The sequence below is a fragment of the Pavona decussata genome, unplaced genomic scaffold, assembly GCF_977016875.1.
Source record: "Pavona decussata unplaced genomic scaffold, jaPavDecu1.1 SCAFFOLD_134, whole genome shotgun sequence".
Taxonomy (NCBI): Eukaryota; Metazoa; Cnidaria; class Anthozoa; order Scleractinia; family Agariciidae; genus Pavona; species Pavona decussata.
In genome coordinates this window covers 4,637,450-4,657,500 of record NW_028145547.1, presented here as the reverse complement: position 1 = coordinate 4,657,500, position 20,051 = coordinate 4,637,450, and the positions used below count along the sequence as shown (strand labels likewise).

The window sequence follows — 20,051 nt, the reverse complement described above, 5'->3', positions numbered from 1 at the left end:
AAATAAATGTGCGTCATAAACCCAAATGAACAGAAGAGAAGAGTAGAAGAATAAAGATAGAAACAGCAAGAGGGGCATAAAGACTCTACTTTCATCTGCCCCACCTGTGGAAAGGACTGTCATTCAATAATTGGCCTTTTCAGCCACAGCAGAAGATGCTTTCAGCGTGCAATTCCATAGTCTGACAAGATCAGGCGATGAATGCCAATAAGCCATGGAAGAAGAAAGGCTACAACCTTGCTTGTGAAATAAAACACAGACCCAAACCTTGTGTTGTAGTATTGTATACGTTTATGGAATAGTCAACATTGATTGTAGCTTGTACATACTGACCTGTACAGACGAAGTTTCTTTTCCTAACGGCACTGGGTCAATATCCTCAGCAAAATGTTATATTCTATGCTTTAGCCAACTACACAACATCAACACAGTTTTAATTGAACAAATTCAATGGATGAAACAAATTGAAATAAATTGGGCACATTTCCAAGGAGATGGCAAAGATTTTAATCAAGTTGTGTAATTGAATCATACCGTCCGCTACTGTCAATCTCTAAGGTGCTCTCAAGTTTTGGAAAAGAGAACAAGTTTAGTTTTAATTCTATTTGACCTCATTCATGTTATAGCGTGTAATCAATTGACATTTCCAGAAATGCAATATTTATCTCCTATTGTAATGATCGTTCAGTCTAAACTACCGGATTATACCTTTGCTACTAATTTTAAACGAATTGGTCGTTTTGAAAGCGGAAAAGGACTGGGTATGACTGAGTCAATTTTAGGACAAATTTTTCACTGACATTTATTGGCTCTACATCCTCAGCGTAATGTTATATTCCAACGCGTGTACTTTAGCCAAGTACGCTTCATTTTTGAAGCAGCTCTTCGATTTTAATTAATGACAAACATGAAAATGTAATGTATGAAAATGAAATGAAAATGTATGACGACGACTGAAATTTCAAGACAACATTTTTTTAATCAAAAGTTGTGTAATTTAATCATAACTTTTAGGCGCTTCTGTTGCTTGGAATCAGGGAAAGTGGACGGGGCATCTTTAACCAGCTTCAATAGCCCGAAACAGGCTTTGTACTAACAACGAACTTTTGACTTCATTGATTTAATAAACCAGAAGTAGTGTTCGCTTGGGACGACCCATTTTGGTTTGCCTTTCAGAACCAGTATTAACCAGTATTTCGAGGGATGAATCCAACATCAATGGACAACGTGCATGTCGCTGTATTAACGCACTGCTGAAAACCGACATCACTTTGCAAGTCAACCAGCCCTATCGCACGCAATCAGTATGTTAAGGGAATTATGGTTGGCTAGGTTAACAAGAATTTAAATAAGAAGAAGCGACACATTAGGAGCTATCTGTGGTTGTCGAAGAGATAGCTACGAAATAATAGAAGGGAAAACAAAGTATTGAATTAACATCTATGAATAAAATCACATCCAGTAACGGTAATGGCTTTCATTGTTTTGACCTGATTGTTTTCACACCATGATCAGTTTAAAGCCTTTACACAAGACATAACACTCAATTCTCACGAATTTTTCTAGATTGGAGACAACGCTTCAAATTTTAAGGGAGTTAGTTTTGAAAGAACCTGTTTTGCATTTGATAGTTTCAAATTTGTTGTTTTGCCCAATCCGTTATTTCACAGTGACTATTACGCTATAGGTCGACTTTTCCCCGCAGCAAGGACGACAACTGCGGCATTTTTGATTTACATATAACATGGCAGACTAGAGTAAAATTTGCAGTTAAAAAGGATGCGAAAATGGTGGATAACGGCTACAAAGGCTGGCAATCAAGGCTAAAATGTAACCGGTGGAGAAAAAACATCGCCAAAACAAGAGAACTACACTACTTTATCTTAGCACTTCAGAATACACAACAGCGACGTATGAAACGTACGTAAGAGAAATTTTCTTGCAAAGTGAGGAAAAATAGCGAAGCAAATCTGTTCTAGTCTACTTACATTTACAAAGCACGGTAAGTCTGCTCAATATCCGAGTGGGAGCACAATCTTTTCTTTGAACGGGAAGGTTTCCTGGGGCACTTAAGCACAACTGAAGTAGTTACTCCTGCAATTCAATTAACTTAGATCAAAAACAGAAAATATGCATATGATCGTGCCCAGGCTTCTTGCCGTTAGCCAGAGTGTTTCCTAAATTTTCAATGATAATCCATCCTAGGAAGAAACGATTATATTGCGTGCCGGAGTCAATAGAACGCCTGGAAGCTAACGCAATCAAAAGACTAGTGAGGTACAGTGACACTGTTGATCTCGTTCCCTGGGCTAGTGACCCAGGTATGGGGCGGAGGGAGACTACATATACCGGGTTATACGTATTGGCTCCCCCCCCCCCCCCCCTCTAAAAAAATGGTGTCTTTTTGACCTACATGGTATGCGAAAGGGTAAAGAAAATTAAAACTTTAATGATGCAAACGGTTGCTAGATAAGACAGCGAACCTGAACTGGTAACAATTCAATCCAAGCGTTAGACAAAGTAGAAAAAGTTGAGCTGAATTTCCTGTCAGAAATTATAACGCAGAGATTAGTGTCAACTGTCCTACTGCAAAAGGAACGTTAAGGATATTCTTCTGTGTTGGGCGCATCTCAGAGCCACAAGGAAGGGCTATACTCCTTTGATTCATGTATGTGAAACTGATGTGTACCATTTTCGTAAAAGAGTTAGTAGGTGAAGAATAAGTTGTTGAAGTTCCCTGTACAAATAAACTCTAGTGCATTCTCAGCTCTGGCAAAAAAGTTCAATTTACTTAAATCTCCCACCCCTCAAATAAAGGTTCCCTCCCATGGCGAAAATTTTAGAGAACTACCTCCCTTCGAGCAAGCACGTTCCCTTCCCATCTTTTTTTTTGGGGGGGGGGGGGAGTATTTTAGTCTTGTTTACTGACTCTTCAGTTTGCACAAAGATCGTAATTCAGTATCAAGTTAAATTGCTCTTGACTATATTACTCGTGTTTACGCGCAAAAATAAATGTCATCTGTCCTCTATTTAGGAGAAATTATTATTATTTTGCAATAAAAAAGTCATTCAGGGAAAGGTACTTGTCTGACAGTTTTTATTTGAATGGTACATACGAGTGGTTTGTCCCCATGGGCAACGATTGGAACTAGGAACATATAACTCGAGTTCAATACGGAAAGGTTAAGCCCACTAATGGAAAGGTGCCCAGATTTAGAGCAATATTAATAACATGTTTCTCTTGGCTCCCTACATCATCTCCCTATATCATCATTAGACTGAGATCATACGTCAGCCAGTAAAAATGGTCAATAACCTGAAAAACGAGAAGTCATTACCCCAAGCATTTACTGTTTCTCTCATTATATGGTACTAACCCTCCAGTACAGTCTAACCATCACTTTTATAATAGGTAAAAACGTCATTTTATTGTATGCACTATTCACAATTGCGTCGATTTTACGTTGGATCGGCAATTATATTGCATTAGCCGCTCTCTTGAAATACATACATGTAATAATTTACGTGGTATATACTCAGCGATCTATATACATAATACCTAATTGACAACAAATTAAAGACATTTCTTGTAACTTTCTTTTCAGGGTTATTCCTTCTATAGTTTTGTTTCTGATCAATGCCTTCCCGTGGGAGAGGAGGCACCAAGCATTCACCGGCGAATTTTGGTCTTAAAAACCAACTATAATCTCTATAAGCACTGTCTTGGTTTCACTAGCAAACCTCTAGTTCCAACTTGGTGTGATGCTAACACAAGTCAACGACCAGTCAATTCAAAATATTTGGGATTTTTAAATACCAACCGAGTCATTTTACTATACCACGGTTAAAGGTTTTAAGGCTCAGTGTTCGTGACTCACAGCTGTCTATCACTCCATTACGTTGACAGCTCACAAAGTTCTCTGTTTCGAAAACTCACGCCTGCTCGCCTTCTCGTTTTTTTATCTGTGCATTCTCGATCTCCATTTCCCGGACTTCACCACTTCTTCTCCTCTCTACGTTATCGTTTTCTGTGAGTGCGATTGAGCCACCCTCGGCGCTTTCCGCTTGTTTGTTGTGTTTTGCGTCTTTTTTCCATTTCATTCTTCTATTCTGGAACCACGTTTTCACCTGGGTCTCGTTCAAGCCCAAGGTCTGAGCGAGTTTGGCCCGGCTCGACGTATCCAGGTACTTCTGCTCTTTAAACGTTTTCTCCAGAATGCGCAACTGGAGATCAGTAAACACTGTGCGAGATTTGCGACATCTGCGACCGCTTGGCGTCCTGATGGTTGGCTTGAGACGAAAGTAGACGGGGAGAGAGTTGAGGACCTCAGGGCTAGGATCTGAGTAGAGAAAGAATAAGTCATTAAGGACCTCAGGGCTGGGATCTGGGTAGAGAAAGAATAAGTCACTAAAAAAAGAGATATTAAGAACACAGACGTTTGAAAGGCACACATCAAGGACTGGCGGGACTTTGAATCAGACAACTGAAATAAAACTATAATTATAAGGAGGTCATTTTGCCTTACATTTTATATATTTATTATTATTTTTATGTTTATTTTTAGTTTATTTTATGATATATATTTTACATTTCAGCAAAATATATAGAAGCAATGCTTTATCGTCACGTTCACATCTCAGTTGCTCACACAATTTAAGACCGAAACTCCGAAAATCGCGGTGTATTATATATTGCTCACTTTCTTAATCTGTATATGTAAATTGAATTTATAATTATAACATTGTTATTCGTGATGAAACGTTCAGAAAAGCCGACCATTATTATTAAAACTGTTCACCAGTTCCTTATTCCCTGCCATTTTTGGGCTGACTTTTAACTTACGTTTTGAATTTTTTTTCTCAACGGTATCCAATCAAGGAAGATTAGGCAATGAATTAAGATTAATACTCAGGTTCGTCAAATCCATGAGCTAAAACTACGAAGGATAATTAAAAGTTGGGAGGCCATTTTCGGGTTATTCTGATCGGAAAAACTACAATAAATTAAAAAAAGAGCTGGAAGTGTGAAAATGTAATTACAAAATAGAGAATTCCTGATAAAAATGGCGCTTATTATGAAAAGAAAAAGGAAGATTAAATTACGCAAAGTATTTGCTTTGGGTTTAGAGAATTTGCGAATTTGAAGCCATTGTCGGCTCAAATTTCTTTGATTTCCCTCCCTTAAAATCTTTCGCGTATCCTAACATGGTAATAAATGGCTTGAAATTGGTTCGATTAGGAGTTCGTTTTCAATTGAGCAAGATTTTTTTTGCTTAGGAAATCGACCGCGAGTCAACACTGGGAATCGTGGCATTGCCCTAGTTCAAAACTCGATTAACAGAGGAACGAACATAAGTTAAGGCACTCCCTTTAACCAAGCCTAGTTTGAAAAGTTTAAAATTGATAAAAATCTCTACCTTGATAAACGGTTGTATGCTCCTCTCGGCTTCTTGAAAATATGCCGGGCATACCAAACTTGAAAGAGTTGCCGTTACTCGGAGGAAGTGCTGGTTCGTGTGAATGGTCTTGCGGCTGTTTTGGCACTAGGTATGGTGACTGTCTCCTGACCAGAAGATCATCGATTAGAAAAGAAGGCCGACTTGGAGGGCTGTGTGGAAGACCTGGACCTTGCATGTAAGGGGATTGCTGATACAACAGCATTGGATCTTGTGAGAAGAACATTTTTGGCGTCTCAGTTTTTTGTTTCACTAAGCAATCTTCGATGGTCTCGGCCGGGCTTCTTTACCGTGAATGAGTTGTCTAGGACTTGCAATCACCTTTAAAAAGCTGACATTTTAGGGGAGTGTCTGACACGCTAGCGTTCTATGCGTGGCGCTTTTTGTTTTCTTTTAGAGACAGTTTCATTCAATGTGATTGACAGTTAAACACGAATTAGGCTTAAATTTAAATTTCTATTTAATCCTCACCCAAAATTACAAGTGTTGGGTTGGAATCAGTCTTATAATTAAAAGAGCGTAACAGTGTAATCGAGGCTGTAACAGGCTGAAAACTAGCCTAGGTATAATTTCATTTGCTAGATTTATCCCATCAACACCTCCTCAAGCTAAAAATGGCGCTCGTTAGAGCCTTTCGAGAGAAATTTCGGTCAATTAGTGATATCAAAACCTTAGATGTGACAGTTCAAAACAATTATGTTTATAATTCCAAGAGAGAATTCAACTGCGCATTCTAATAACAGAAAACACTACAGTCAATAAAAACTGCCTTTCTTTATGTGTTTAATTAAATACGCGGTTTACGGGAAGTGAGTTTTTGAGAGAAAGGTTTTAATTTTGTCATGTCGGGTAAATATCCGACACAATTAAATTCATTATTTAACACTTATAACTGTAAAATGTGAGGTAAATTTATTTAATATTTTTTAGAGTAATGTTGGCCTTTTGAGCGAAATATTTAAATTGATTTTAAGTAATTTACAATTATAGAGCAGTTCTTGAACCAGATGTGAGGGGGGAAATTGTCAATTGTTTTAATGCTTTGAGAGACTTCACGATACAAAACAAACATAATAAATGAAGTGAAGCGTCCCTTTAGCTTTTATTATTAACATTAACTGTCATATTAAGCCATATCATGCAGGCATTTTGCTTTTTATTGTATGTGTAGAGGAAGCGTGAAGTAATGGATTTGAAAATCAGATGATTACCTTTACTTCCATAAAAACCATAACTGCAAAAAAATTTCGAATCATTTTTAGATTGAGTACGTATTTGCTGCACATTTCATTGAAGTGTTAGTGTAAAGGTATAAAGCGTGTATATAGAAAATAAAAGCCTGACAATTAAAGTGAAATTCGTAGCATTTGACTAACTCAACCCGAATAATTTGTTTCTCGTGTGAAACCCAATCTTTTAATATGAAACCGAAAACAAATTTTCTTGGAAAAATTCAGCCTTTTCTCATTAGGTTGTTCGTTTAAGGTAAGGTTTCTTTTGTCTATATTGACCTATAAAGCTGGCATGCATTTTTATTCACTTATTTCATGTTTGTGCCGTATATAGGAAGATAAGAAAAGTATAGTTTGATATTATTGAAATTATCTAAATTTAGTCGTCACAAGAAGCTAACAGAATGAAATGTGACTTGATAGTCAATGGAATAGCTGGAATTTTAAGAAAATTAAAATCTATTTTGTCAGTGAAATGTGCGAGTTGTTTGAGAAAGAAATTTCATTTTGAAATGAGGAAATAAAATTATTTTGATTTCTAACAATAAAAAATAAAACAAAACAAATATGCAAAAGTCATTTATAAGTGACGAGTTGTATAGAATATGGAGAACAGTGTATTATAAAGATGAACAGAATTTAAAACCAGCTTCAATTGGCTTTTTCACAGCTTTGCTCTCAAATTGACAAAGCGGTGAAAAGGAGTAAATCTCTGGGTAATGCAGTACTTGAGAATACACTGCTTTTTCTTTTTAACATTTCTGCTTTTCAAAAGCCATTTTTCATTTTTCGACAAAAAGGTCTATTGAAAGCACCGAAAAGTAAACACATTATAAAAGGCAACCGGCCTGTGCCTAAAATGTTGGTAAAGTCGCAGTATGATTTCCGAATTTGCCGGAACTTTAAGTTTAAACATAAGTAAGAAGAAAAATGAATACGGCTGTTATAAGTACGTGCCGAGTTTGAATTGATTGAGCAACTTGAAAAGGCAGAATATATATATAGGGGAAAATATTGGTACTGTTCAGATTACAAAAACCTTAGAATACGGTGATATTTCTCTTATTTTACGATGGCCTCACCAAAAAGCTAGTTGATATTCGGGAAAATGAGTGCACTTATTAACTATTCAGTGAAGAAAAATTAAAACGAAATAAAAGAAGTCTTACCATTGGCCTGTGATTATCAACAAAGCTATTATCACACAAGCGCGTGGAGGTCAACTCGCAAATTTAAAAGAAATAAACACTCGGAAAATAAAACCAGAAGTAAAATTATACAACTAATTAAAATAAAAGCTTAGTGAGTGTTCTTTTCAATTTTTACAAAAAGGAGAGCTTTCTGGGGAGAGAGAGGAAATTTAACTTCGTTGCGATTTTCCTGAAAAGAAAAGACAGCTGATTTCTCCCGTTAAATTAAATTGAGGTTAATGGCAAGCAATTTTTATTCGAGGTTGTTATTTCTTTTACTCATCCTTTTTCCATCTGCTAAGATCTTCATTCTTGATTAAAACTGACGAGATGCTTGTGTGATAACCAGAAGTAATAGTTCGCTGAACAATAATTAAAAGAACAAACACTAGGAACCAGATAAAGGTTTTTTACATTGGCCACGGTTAGTACGATAATGTCTCGAGCAATTTTGTTAATTATTTCAAATTAATAATTACCACAAATGATCAGAATTAAACTTCAGAGGTTGCTGAAAATGGTTTTCTCCTCAAACAATAGGCTTAAGTATTGTTAGATATCTTTTACACTAGCAGAAGAAGCAATAAGTAATTTTTCTACACGAGAAATCAGATAAGCGCTGAATAAAAACTGCTATTTGCTTTGTCGATTATTGTAGAGGAAAACTAGGAAACCGTTGTCAAGAAAAGCGATCATTTTGACTTCTTTCTGATAAGAATGTCCTTATCAAAGCTTTCTTACAAGTGCGAAGCCACTAAATTAATCTGGTAAAATTACACCATGAAGCCGTTAGGGAGCGCTTTCGAGTTGTCGTGATCAAGTCTTACTACAATTATAAACCTGTGTTCAATAATAATTGTTGAATTACGCCTATGAAAACGGGCAGCCTTTCAAATGTAGCCGCACAAAGAAACACGTCAGTAAAGAAAAACATGAAAAAGAATTTTGTATCGAATAAAAAAACGTCAGTATTCGTACCGAATCATGGTCCGAACATGACCGCAGTCATGATAAGCGAGCCGGCTGGCTTAAGGTTACCTTGTACCTTCAGAGGTGTCTTCAGAGGTGTCTCGCGTCCAAGCGATGAAGCGCGTCTGGTTTAAACTGTAGATACCTACACCCTTACATCAAATTAAAGCTTATAGAGCTGGCAACAAACTAAACCAAGAATTTTGAAATAAAATGAATTGTCGAATTTTTAGCGCTGTTTTCTCGAATCAATTTTTTCACTTGGAGGAGCCACTTCAAAGAGCTAAAACTCAAAGGGAATTTGTTCGTTTGATTTCAAATTTGGACAGTAGCCAGTTTAATTTAACTTATAAACAACAAAAACTTGTCTGCGAATTTTTTCTTTCGAAATATTTTTTCTCCAAGAGCGATTTTTGTACGATCACTCCACATTTTTTTCATCCTATTTCGAAAATGTCCTATAACTTTTCACTGCGATTGAATATGGCAAAACGCAGACACGTGTTTTTAGCGCTTTGGGTCCGGAAACTGAGGAGCAAATTAAATTAGCGAAAAACAAGATTCGCTTTGACTTGTAGCTTTAAAAAGGTGATACGGACGCTCGCATTTAGAGGTCGTGAAAAATTCGACAATTCATTTCATTTAAAAATTCCTGGTATATAGTTTGATAGCCAGCTCTATAAGCTTTAATTTGATATAGGGGTTTAGGTGTCTACAGTTTAAACTGGGCGCGCTGCATCGCTTGGACGCGAGACACCTCTGAAGGTATGGGGTAACCTTAAGTAAGGGACAGCCATTTAACGAGAATTTTAAGTCTACTTAAAATGATGTCTCCTGTGTTCCCAGATCGCTTTATGCCCTTTTGAAGGCATGTTTATGTAGATTTATACAGATTGATCTGTTTCAGTATGTTTAAGCTGAAAATTAAAGTTGCAGAATTAAAGTTTAGGAAACGGAACTTTTATTTGCCCAAATTACTAGCTGTTGCGGGTCGGTTTCAAGTTACGGCAAACTAGCTAGTTAGTTTTTTTCGCTTTTTTAACGACATATTCAGTTTACCCCTTCGAAAACGAAGCAGTGTTACGAGATTTTGAGCTAAATTTTCACTAAAGAAAACTTCAGATTTTGTTAAAGACGAAATCAAAATTTTTAACAAAAACCGATCGAAACGAACCGTTGGGTGCTGCTGTTTAGTTCTCACAGCAAAGTTCCTGGATGGAGATATTGTATGAAAATCCTTCATTTGATCTTTAGCATGAAAAATATATCATGGAAAACACTGAACTATATCAGCTATATCAGCCACAATCTACAAAGTGACGAAGTCTTATAAAGCTGAAGTTGCCGCACCCCATATATATTTGCATCGATGGAAAAGCAAAACGTCGAATTGTCTTATTTTGTTTAGTAAAAATCAATGATATACAAGTGTATTGCGTAAACGTCGCGTTTGTTTGCTGAAAACTAATCAGAGCCAAGTCCTGCTTTTGACGAAAAGTTTTTTTTCTTGTTGTACGGTGGTCCGAGTACTTTGTGTGTGAGCAAGACACGCAACGCGGCTTTAACAATATGCCCTTGATCACACACATTCATAGGGGAATTCGCGCACGCACTGACAGAATCGAATTTGATAAGCATGCTTATATTTGTAAATTTAATAGACCGTCCTTCAGTTGTCACGTTGGTTGTTATTTTGTCGTTCTTGTCGCCAGTTTTTTTAGTTTTTTTTAGTTTTGTTTCAATGCTTTGTTGTTTCATGAAAATCGCGTTAAGGATGGTGTCTTCTAATACAGAGTTATTTTGCGCGGTTTATGACTATGTGGGAAAAGCAGATTTTAGCAAGGGCTTATGAAATCCATAAAGAAAATTGGGAGAACCATAACAACACATTTTCAGATATAATACATCAACAATAATTCTATCTAGCTTTAAAATACAAAACAATGTAGCGAATTTTCCAAAATTGAAGCTTAATTATCTCTCAAAAATGTGTGGTTACGCCTAATTTTATTTTCGGATTCCAATAATCCTTGCTAAGATCTGCTTTACCCACATAGTTTACCCAAATACCTTTGTAGTAGTAAGGGGGGTTGTTACTAGATCCGATATAATTCTCAAGCCCGAGATGCGCAGAACGTATGCGCAGTAGATAAAGGAGTCACCGTCCAATGATAAGAAGCAAACGAGCTATATCTCCGATATAATTATAGACTAAACGCATAATTATGCTTAATACTAAGGTTAAGGTTGACTTCATTAAGTAAATAATTTTCTTCTGATTAACTTGAGTATTAAAAGTACACTCAGGTTTCCTTTGGTTTTGCCTCATGCATGCTCGAAGCAGAATTCATTGAATATCTAAACAAAAACACACATTTAAAACGAATAAAGCTCCCACCATTTTTTCAACCAATAACACTCAATCAACCTGCGGCGCCCGCCTCGTTTTCCCGCTTCGCGCTGGTTACAATGTACTTATTTTAGAAATGCTCCGGTTACTTGTATTCTCTTCGAGTGTTATTAGTTTATTGGGTAGCCTGCACCCATTATGATTTGAGCAGAAAAATTACTTTGGTTTGCTTTTTTGAATTGCAATTGAGCCAATCAATTATAGGCTTGTTTTAATTAACCAAATCATTATTACTTTTCTTTTTAATAGTATTACACGCTGTTGGCGTTTGGTAAGTGCTCACTTTTAAAAATTTCATCTTTCCCGCTGTCTTTTTTCCATGTTTCCCTAAAAGTCTTTGCAGTTTAGGTCAGATTATGAGTAAGCTACACCTTCAATATTATCACCATATTAACCAACCTCGTTTCCAGGACCCTGGGAACGAGGTTGCATTTTAACAATCTTATCCGATCTTATAACAATGTTGACGCCGTAGGAAGTAGTCGAAGTATCAGTCACTTTTCTTACTGAACTACCAGTATGAAACTACAAATTTGGTTAGCTCAAATTATACCTTCTATCAAGCCTCTCGCTAACTTATGGTCCTGTCTTTCGCTTAAACTTGAAAACGTATCGTTTTTGATACGTTTTCGCCTATTGCCAATCACACTAAGACGATCGAAAACACTAATGAAAACAGAACTATCGAAAGAAGTTTCACTAAAAGTGGACAATTTTCAAAACGCATCTTTTTGAAAATTACGCTTCGTGTTTAGAAAGGACAGATGAAAACGAAATGAAAGTACTGGTGTGGACGAAAATACTTTGCTACGCTTTCGGCGACATGAGAGCGGAGACTTTTGAAAACTCGTTAGCGTGGACGGTGCCTTAATTTAGGAATTATAAAATATTCATTGATATTATTTCATTAAATTGTAATCCTTTCTTTAAACAGCTACGACTTGCTCTCGATTTCTATCATCGGAACTACACCGTCGTTAATTAAAGATTTGCAAAATTTGATGTCAGAGACGTCACAGGCGTCAGAAAAAAGCTAAAAATGATCGCTTTGCTTGACAAGCATTTCCTTCATTTCCCTCTTCACTGATCCACAAAGCAAATAAGTTTTACAACGTGTTTATCTGATTTTCCAAGCACACATTGCCAGGCGTATATTAAATGGATTCACTGTGTTATTCCGGCTATTACTACGATTTCTCGTGGTGGCGTGAGCAAGTTTTGAAACACTGGGAACTGTCTTTTTGATTTTTAATTACAAGTGAAACATTACAAACAAAGTAAAAACAGCATTCGACATTTGTGTTTTAATTATTGTTAAGTTGTGTTTGAGGAAAACTCCAGATTATCACAGAAACGTCAAGGGAAAATTTAATAAATTGATATCTTTTGAGAACTAGTTGAGTAAATTAACAAATGGTAAATCGAAATTTATAAGCTGACCGTGTAAACTTTATGATATTTGGTAGGTTGTCAGGAAGAGATAACAAAAACCAAGGGGAAAAGTAATTAATTGAACCGACACTGAACTCAAACCGTTTGAATTAAAGTTGCGTTTAATCGATTTAACAAATCCTGAATCCAGATTAAAGGTTAGATAGCATGCATCTTTGGGTTATCAAAGCTCACGACAAAAGAATCAATGACCAGTAGGAAATCGGCCTTCTTCTATTAAACACTAGTCATCGTTAAATACATGATCACAGTTCCGGCTCGTTTTATCATGAGAGCAAGAGGAATCACAGATATAACTTATTACGTCTTTTCTACAGCAATTTCAGTATTTACTTATACACACACTCACTATAAACCTTATCGTTTTCTAAAATCGACAAATCGTGCCATCTGTCATTGGTAAAGCTAAAATTGAAGCTTAAATTACTATTTGTTTGGTGATTAAGCGTCAGGTAAACTCCTCCTTTCTTGGCATCCAGATAAAATTGGAAATCGAGTTATCTGGAACTTTATATCGAAAATTACCAAAGCTATAAATTGACAAAACAGACATTTATCTGTGTATTATAGTTTGACTCGCAGTTCCGGCGAAAATTGAAATAGCATAGCGAGCAGGTTTTTTTTATATATTTTTTTCTTCTTCTTTTAATCTGATATAAATTTTAACAAAATACCTGAAACACCGATTTCGCGGGAAAAATCATCATCAGCGCGGCACTCTATGATTTGAATCGCTATCTCTATCAGTGTTGTAACCAATGGCAAAGTGTTACAAGGCTAAAACCTTAAAGTTCATCTGCCGGAAAAGTCGATTAAGCACCTTTCATCGTAACATAATGTCTTTTTGTGCGTGAGCGTGTGTATGTGTGTTTTTTTCTTACAAGAGCTGTTTAGTAATGTCTTATTTCCAAAATCTCTCTCAGATTCGAGTCTCCAATTTCAAGTGATTAAAGGGGCACTGTTACGGAGATTTCCCTGCTTTTTGGTCGAAACTGCTCAAATATTTGACAAGCTACCTTTTCGCTAACATCAAATTGCTTTTAAATCACCGAGAATAAATATTAAGTGATTTATCCTGGGAGGAACAAACTATAATCAGTTTTTTTTAGCGATTTCTCCAAACACACCGGAAGAAATTGAAAAAATTGGCCCGGCATTGTTTTCAAGTTTCAATCCATTTCATCCTTGGCCATCTGCAGCCAAAGATAACTAACACTAGTTTCTGTGTAGTAGTGGGGTTACTGTTAACACAATTTAACGATTCCGTCGATGCAGTTTCATGCGCATTACTGGTTTGGTCAACATCCACTGACCTGCGGGCTACAAAGGCCTTTTTTTCAGTTTGTAAAAATAAAGTTAATGTTGTTGTTGTAATGTTGTTGTTGTTTTGAAATCCAACTGTTCACCTTAAACATTTCACCAATAAAGCAATATAAATTAACACAAGGCTTTAAATTGTCTGCATATTAACAATACACAATACCTCGAACTTGAGGAGGAAATTACATGTAATTGACTGAAGCTGTCGTTCACCAGACAGGCCAAACGAATCAAGATTTTTTAATTTTAAGTAGAAGCTTAATGTTGTTCTTACAGTAAAGTCAAACATTAACTGCCATTGAACTCTGCCGTTCTCTTTGTCATGACATAACAAAATGGTATTTCTCCTTTCTTTGTATTCATTAGCCCGGCCTCAATTCCGAGAACAACAAAAACAACAACAAGGAAAACATTTTGTCCCTAAATTGTCTATGATAGGGAGGCACTTGTCAACGTCTGGGTCAGTCATAGTTTCTTTTGACACGGGCCTATTTTACAAGGCACTCGTAAGGCGGGGTTCCACTGCACCACCAATAAAAAGTGTTGGGCCATCTTTCTTAGCAGAAGTTTAACAGTTATGTTCCAAGAAATCCGAGACATCAAGGGCGACGCCGAATAAGAGCATTTTTTACATGTATAAAGTTGGAGTAAAATCTCAATTTTTTCTGCAACTCGCAACGTAATGTTGACCGAGATAGTGTTGCGTTGTAAGTCGAAGAAAAACGGTTCACGCTGCAACCAACGTCTTTCGCAACTTTGCAAAAAAAGAACTGAACAGTAGTTAACTGAGATGATTAGTAGTCTTTTCTTCAGAACAACTCAGTTTCAAGTTTGAACACAATGTTTCGTTACGAGACAAGTTTCGAAGACGGGCTGTTACGCACGCACAACTTGTGTCACAACCGCTGACGCGCTTAACGGCCTTGAGTGCCAAGTTGCAGCAAAATTCACATAACGCTAGTTTTATAATGCAACATGCACAGTGTTCATGTGTAAACGTATTTAGAACATGACTATAAATATTTGAGTGAACGTAAAATATAAACAACCTTCAGTACCAAAAAGAAGCTTAAATGTTGTGATATGATTAGTACCATCACGTCGCTAATCGGCGCCGTGATGCACCGGAAATACTTCTTTGCTTCAAAATGCAGCGAGTTTATATTTTCACACGGAATTTTCTCCGCTAGCTCAATTTAAGCACTTTTTTTATTTTCACGGTGGCCATAAGACATCGTCAACCCAGCGTCCGGTTCAACTATTCAGTAACCCGCCATTTGTTGTATTCAGCTGAAAGTGACGTTACACTGAAAACAAGTTTTAACCTGACAACATTGCTGCGTTTCGCACCCAGCGTGCCGGGACAAGTCCGCACGCTATCAGTTCTGTTGTTCAAAGTTGCTCTGTCTTGGACTTTCAAAAAGTCCTTCGTCCGATTTATAAAAACCTCATATAAAAGCTCGCTTCGCTCGCCAAAGTCGCGAGGTCGACTTGTAGCAAGTTTATGGACTCCTGAGCGGAGTGTTTTCCATGTGGGGTTGTATGTTTCTTTAACGCCATTTGAAAATTAAATTCAGACAGTCCAGATTAAGTGACGATATTATAGCCTTTCAAATAGTCTATAATAATAAGTTCATTGCTAAGATGTCGGCCTAGCCTCCCAGACAGCTGATCCCGATTATTCAGTCTCCAGACGAGATTTGCTAAAAATAGGCCCGCAATGCGTGCGTGTAGCTACTGCATTCTTGTATGTACAGCTATTTTAGAAAAGGTTGTCGTACGCGTACGGTTGGGTACTCATAGAGCGACAACCTTTTTTGAATTAGCTGTATACAGCTATTTCATCTAAGGTTGTCGCGGCTCACGTGTACACACCCAGACCGCAAAGGAGCATGTGAGGTAAAAATAAGTGGTTATTCGACAAATGACTGACATTCTGTAACATAGAAATTGGTCAGGGCTCAGCCCAAACAATAGCTTTGTATGACTCGACAATATCTTTTCGAAATTTTCTTTTCAATGGATTTTTCTCAGAACGCTCAGATGCGGCTAACAATGACATAAACATGAGGCATTGTTTTCTCATCAAGAGATAAGTCCTTGTGTAAGTGGCGTCTGATTTGCTGTTCATGAGGTACAAAAATAATCTGATGTAGATGCGGCTAGCTAACAATAATATAAACATAAGGCATTGTTTTCTCATCAAGATATAACCCACGTACTGTCAAATAACAAGCGACACAAACGAGTTTTGTTAAGGTTGATTCACAAATGTTCAAAGTGTGCATGAACTATGTTGGATTACGTAAGGAATATTTAAAAGAGACACAGCGGGCCCGTCATTACTACATTGTACACTGTAATTAAAGTAATATAAAAGCACTGGTTTCAGTTTTGGTGTTCGGATATCAGTTTACATGAACTCTCTCTAAGACGGACAGTAAATCTGGTACCGAGGGTGTCCGCCTTAGAAAGATTTGACTGTAATATACACTGAGTAATGAATGTCAGTTAAAATCACAGAGAACGTCGACATATATAGAGCCAGGATACACTTCTAATTCGTATTCTTGTGAAAGGAAATAAAGTAACGGTCGTTTCTGGAATATTATTATTACCACGTAGAAGGACCCAGAACGGCTGAGAGATTTTTTAAATCAGTAAAATATTTCATTTCCCTCCGTTGGTTCAGGGCTCAACTTACCGCGCTAAGTTCTCGATTCAACACTGACGTGTTATCACACGTGTCTTCCACAACTGAGGTTGGGAACATAAACGCACTTTCAGTCAATAACTGTGTGGTCTGGATACAATAAATTGTTCATTTATAGACAATGAAAATAGGAATTATTGATAGCCTTAATTCCGGAAGCATATCTTTATTGATAAATAAATCGTCCAAAGTTAATGCGAGTACATGATACTGAACGCCTTGCCTACCGAGGACTAGCCTCCCACGCAGTCGTTTTTAGGGGACTCGAATTACCTCCTCCCCACAAGTGAAAAAATATATGTACATTCTAACTGGACTCCCGCATCTCTCAAGACTGTACCAGAGACTGTGCAAAGCTCGCGGGAAACGGAAGCGGCCGTTCTAACCATAGACTGTTCACAGTCCCCTTATTTTTCCGTGAGATTCTCGAGACGCTTCGATGGAACCGCCGCCATCTTGGTTTGTAAAAGCGAGCGCGATCTGGGGTGAGTGTCTAAACTACCGAGGGGAGCGGGAGTGGGTGTTAGTATAGTGAGGGAGAGGAAGCGCCTCCCAACTCCGCTCCCCTCTCGGTAGTTTAGACACTCTCCCCAGATCGCGCTCGCTTTTACAAACCAAGATGGCGGCAGGTCCATCGAAGCGTACTGGTCTCGAGAATCCCACGGAAAAATAGGGGGACTGTGAACAGTCTATTGTAACCAGGAATTTGATTTGATATCATTGGCTAATGCCTCGATGGTGATTGGCCAGTGATACTTGGGGAGTAAAACAATGGGAAAGGAATGTGGCGCTTGGGTAAGCAGGCGTTTGTGGGGAGGAGGTAATTCGAGTCCCCTAAAAACGACTGCGGGGGAGGATAACCGAGGACCAAGTACGTGACACTGGAGAAAACGGTGGTCTCAACTGATCATGACGTAAGTTACACTGCACCGCGGAATGATCGGACTACGGTCCCTTACTAGACCTTGTTGACATCGTGTACAGTCAGCATACAAAGCCGTATAGGTCCCGTCCCGTATTGTCAGGCTATGCCAAGCCAAAGTAGCAGGATGCTCAGTATACACTAATATCGGGATAGGTATTTACAAGTTAAAGGAATATTTTAAAGCGTTTACTGTTCAAAACATCGGCTTCCTCATATAACTCAGTATATATCTCCGTAAAACTTAACATTACATGTGTGTGGATAAGGTCATACCATACCCGGCTTAATATTATTCCTTTTCATGCATGTGATAAAAAATGAAAAAAAAAAAAAGATTTTGTCGTCCGGCCGACGGCACTTTTTTGGTACTCTTTCGAAAAAAGGAATACATGGAACTGATAGATTAAATTCATGTCCTTTTGTTTTCAGAATGAACAGAATAGCATTCCGTTCTTTCTACCGGCCCCTCATGATAGCACTAGAGAATGAACGAAATCACCAGTTTACTCAGAATACGAAGAACTTCGTTCTTTTGGAAACTGATTTTTAGGTTTATGGGAATAAGCGGAATTGCGTTCTTTGGGAACTAAAAGTATTCTGCCTGACATTCTGTTATTGCGCACTGCTATTTTGGGCTGTCAGAGTGCGTCAGTTTTAAACGGCTTTCCTGTTCCCCTGTGTTAGCCTTGTGTTTGTTTATTAATTCTTCGTCTTATGGAAAATAAATCCTTAATTGGCAGTAGCGTATGGTAAATACCCTATGTTTTCGTGTGGTTTGGGGAGTATTGTCTACTTTTTGACACCGCAGTTTTGTTCGGCGAACTGTGATCCCAAGATTAACGCAAAGTGGGCGTGCGAAAATATACTATTTTGGGGAAACTAGCGCCAGTGTTGATGTGATGTCAGTCAATACGATAATAATGTCAGTCAATACGATATCAGTGATGTCAGTCAATACGATAATCCGATATAAACTGGAGTCAAGACGTCAACTGGAAACTGGAGAAATCAGAAAATACATAAGACGATCTTTATACAATTCTGGGGAAAGGCATAAATCTTCCAATTTTGGAATAACAATGAATAGAAGCAGACGGGAATGTACTTGTATGGTTTCACTGATAAAAACGTAACCCTTCAACACCAATCACCGATCGCGCTCACTGAAGCAAGTTGAGCGTTCGAGAGCCGGCCCAGGGACATATTCACCAAGTCCTCCGAAGGTAAGATGTTTCCTTCTAGACCTTCTGGTATTAGCGAAAGCTGATTCAGAAATATAACTTAGCGAACAAAAAAACGAAAGAAAGAATGAATAAGGGGATGAGAGGATAGATGGATATATGGATGTGTGTAAAGAACTGACTGAAACCCCATTTACACGCACCAAAAATCGGCGCGGCACCCCAAAATTTAGGGAACGTATTGACGATTTTTGGGTACGACACTGCCACCTATCGCCGTGTAAACGTATCGGTCCTTAGCAAAGTTTACCACTGGTGCCTAAAATTGTAGAGGTGCCGAAACTACCTCCGGGAGGTAATCTCGGCACGGTAGATCTGTATGCAGTGCCAGATGAATTTTGCTGCAGTTACAACCATGGCGCATGCGTTGCTTACACATAAATGGCGGCCGCTGAAGATTGCAACAAAAGATCACCAAAAAAGAATCGTGGAATTGCCTGGTCTAACGAGGCCACAGAAATGTTATCGCAATTAAATTAAATTAAATTAAATGAAACTTTTTACACCGTGCTTTTTCTCTTATCTCGCTCATATTTTTGTTATGGCGTTGTGCGGTTTGAACTTAAAGCGTTCTGGCGGCAAACAACCAGATGGATTTAACATGAATGTAAGGGGTGCCGATATAAAACTGGAACCTTTCCGAGGTCGAGGAAAACTTTATCACTTAGGACGTGTAAATGGTGAGTGCCGTGCTCAAAATTAACCTCTGTATGGTGCAAAAATTTTGGGTGCCGTGACGATTTTTTTTAATGTAATTTTTTTTTGCGCGTGTAAATGGGTTTTGAATTGGTATATGAGCCATTATACCATGCCCGAGAAATGGCGACCATTAAATTGTCTGCTGGTTATTCTTGCACAGCGAAACTAGTAAGATCTAGCAATATTTCTTGATTGTTTTTCATTAAAAAAAATTATTCCACTTGCGCTTGTTGGATATGAGATGATTATAGCCAACTCGGCGCTACGCGCCTCGTTGGCTATCTATCATCTCATATCCAACAAGTGCTCGTGGAATAATTGTTAAATAAACATGCCTGGAGTGGGGTACGTAAACTGAATTAGACCTACCTATTTCACCCTATGATTAGTGGGAAAATGTTTTCATCCAAAATGTTTTTATCCGAATTTGATCCAAAATTATTC

At 37.7% G+C, this 20,051-nt stretch overlaps 2 protein-coding genes across 3 annotated transcripts in view; both read right to left on the bottom strand.

Moving 5' to 3' along the window:
* Positions 1-20,051, bottom strand: part of LOC146467872 (uncharacterized) — a 44,994-nt gene that overhangs the window by 17,872 nt on the left and 7,071 nt on the right. The window lies entirely within an intron of this gene.
* Positions 3,040-5,735, bottom strand: LOC146467873 (homeobox protein BarH-like 1). The gene is made up of 2 exons (XM_085125434.1): positions 5,418-5,735; positions 3,040-4,340 (listed from the first exon to the last, which is right to left on the bottom strand). The coding sequence occupies exons 1-2, from the start codon at positions 5,680-5,682 to the stop codon at positions 3,934-3,936; spliced, it is 672 nt and encodes a 223-aa protein (XP_084981560.1). The 5' UTR covers positions 5,683-5,735; the 3' UTR covers positions 3,040-3,933.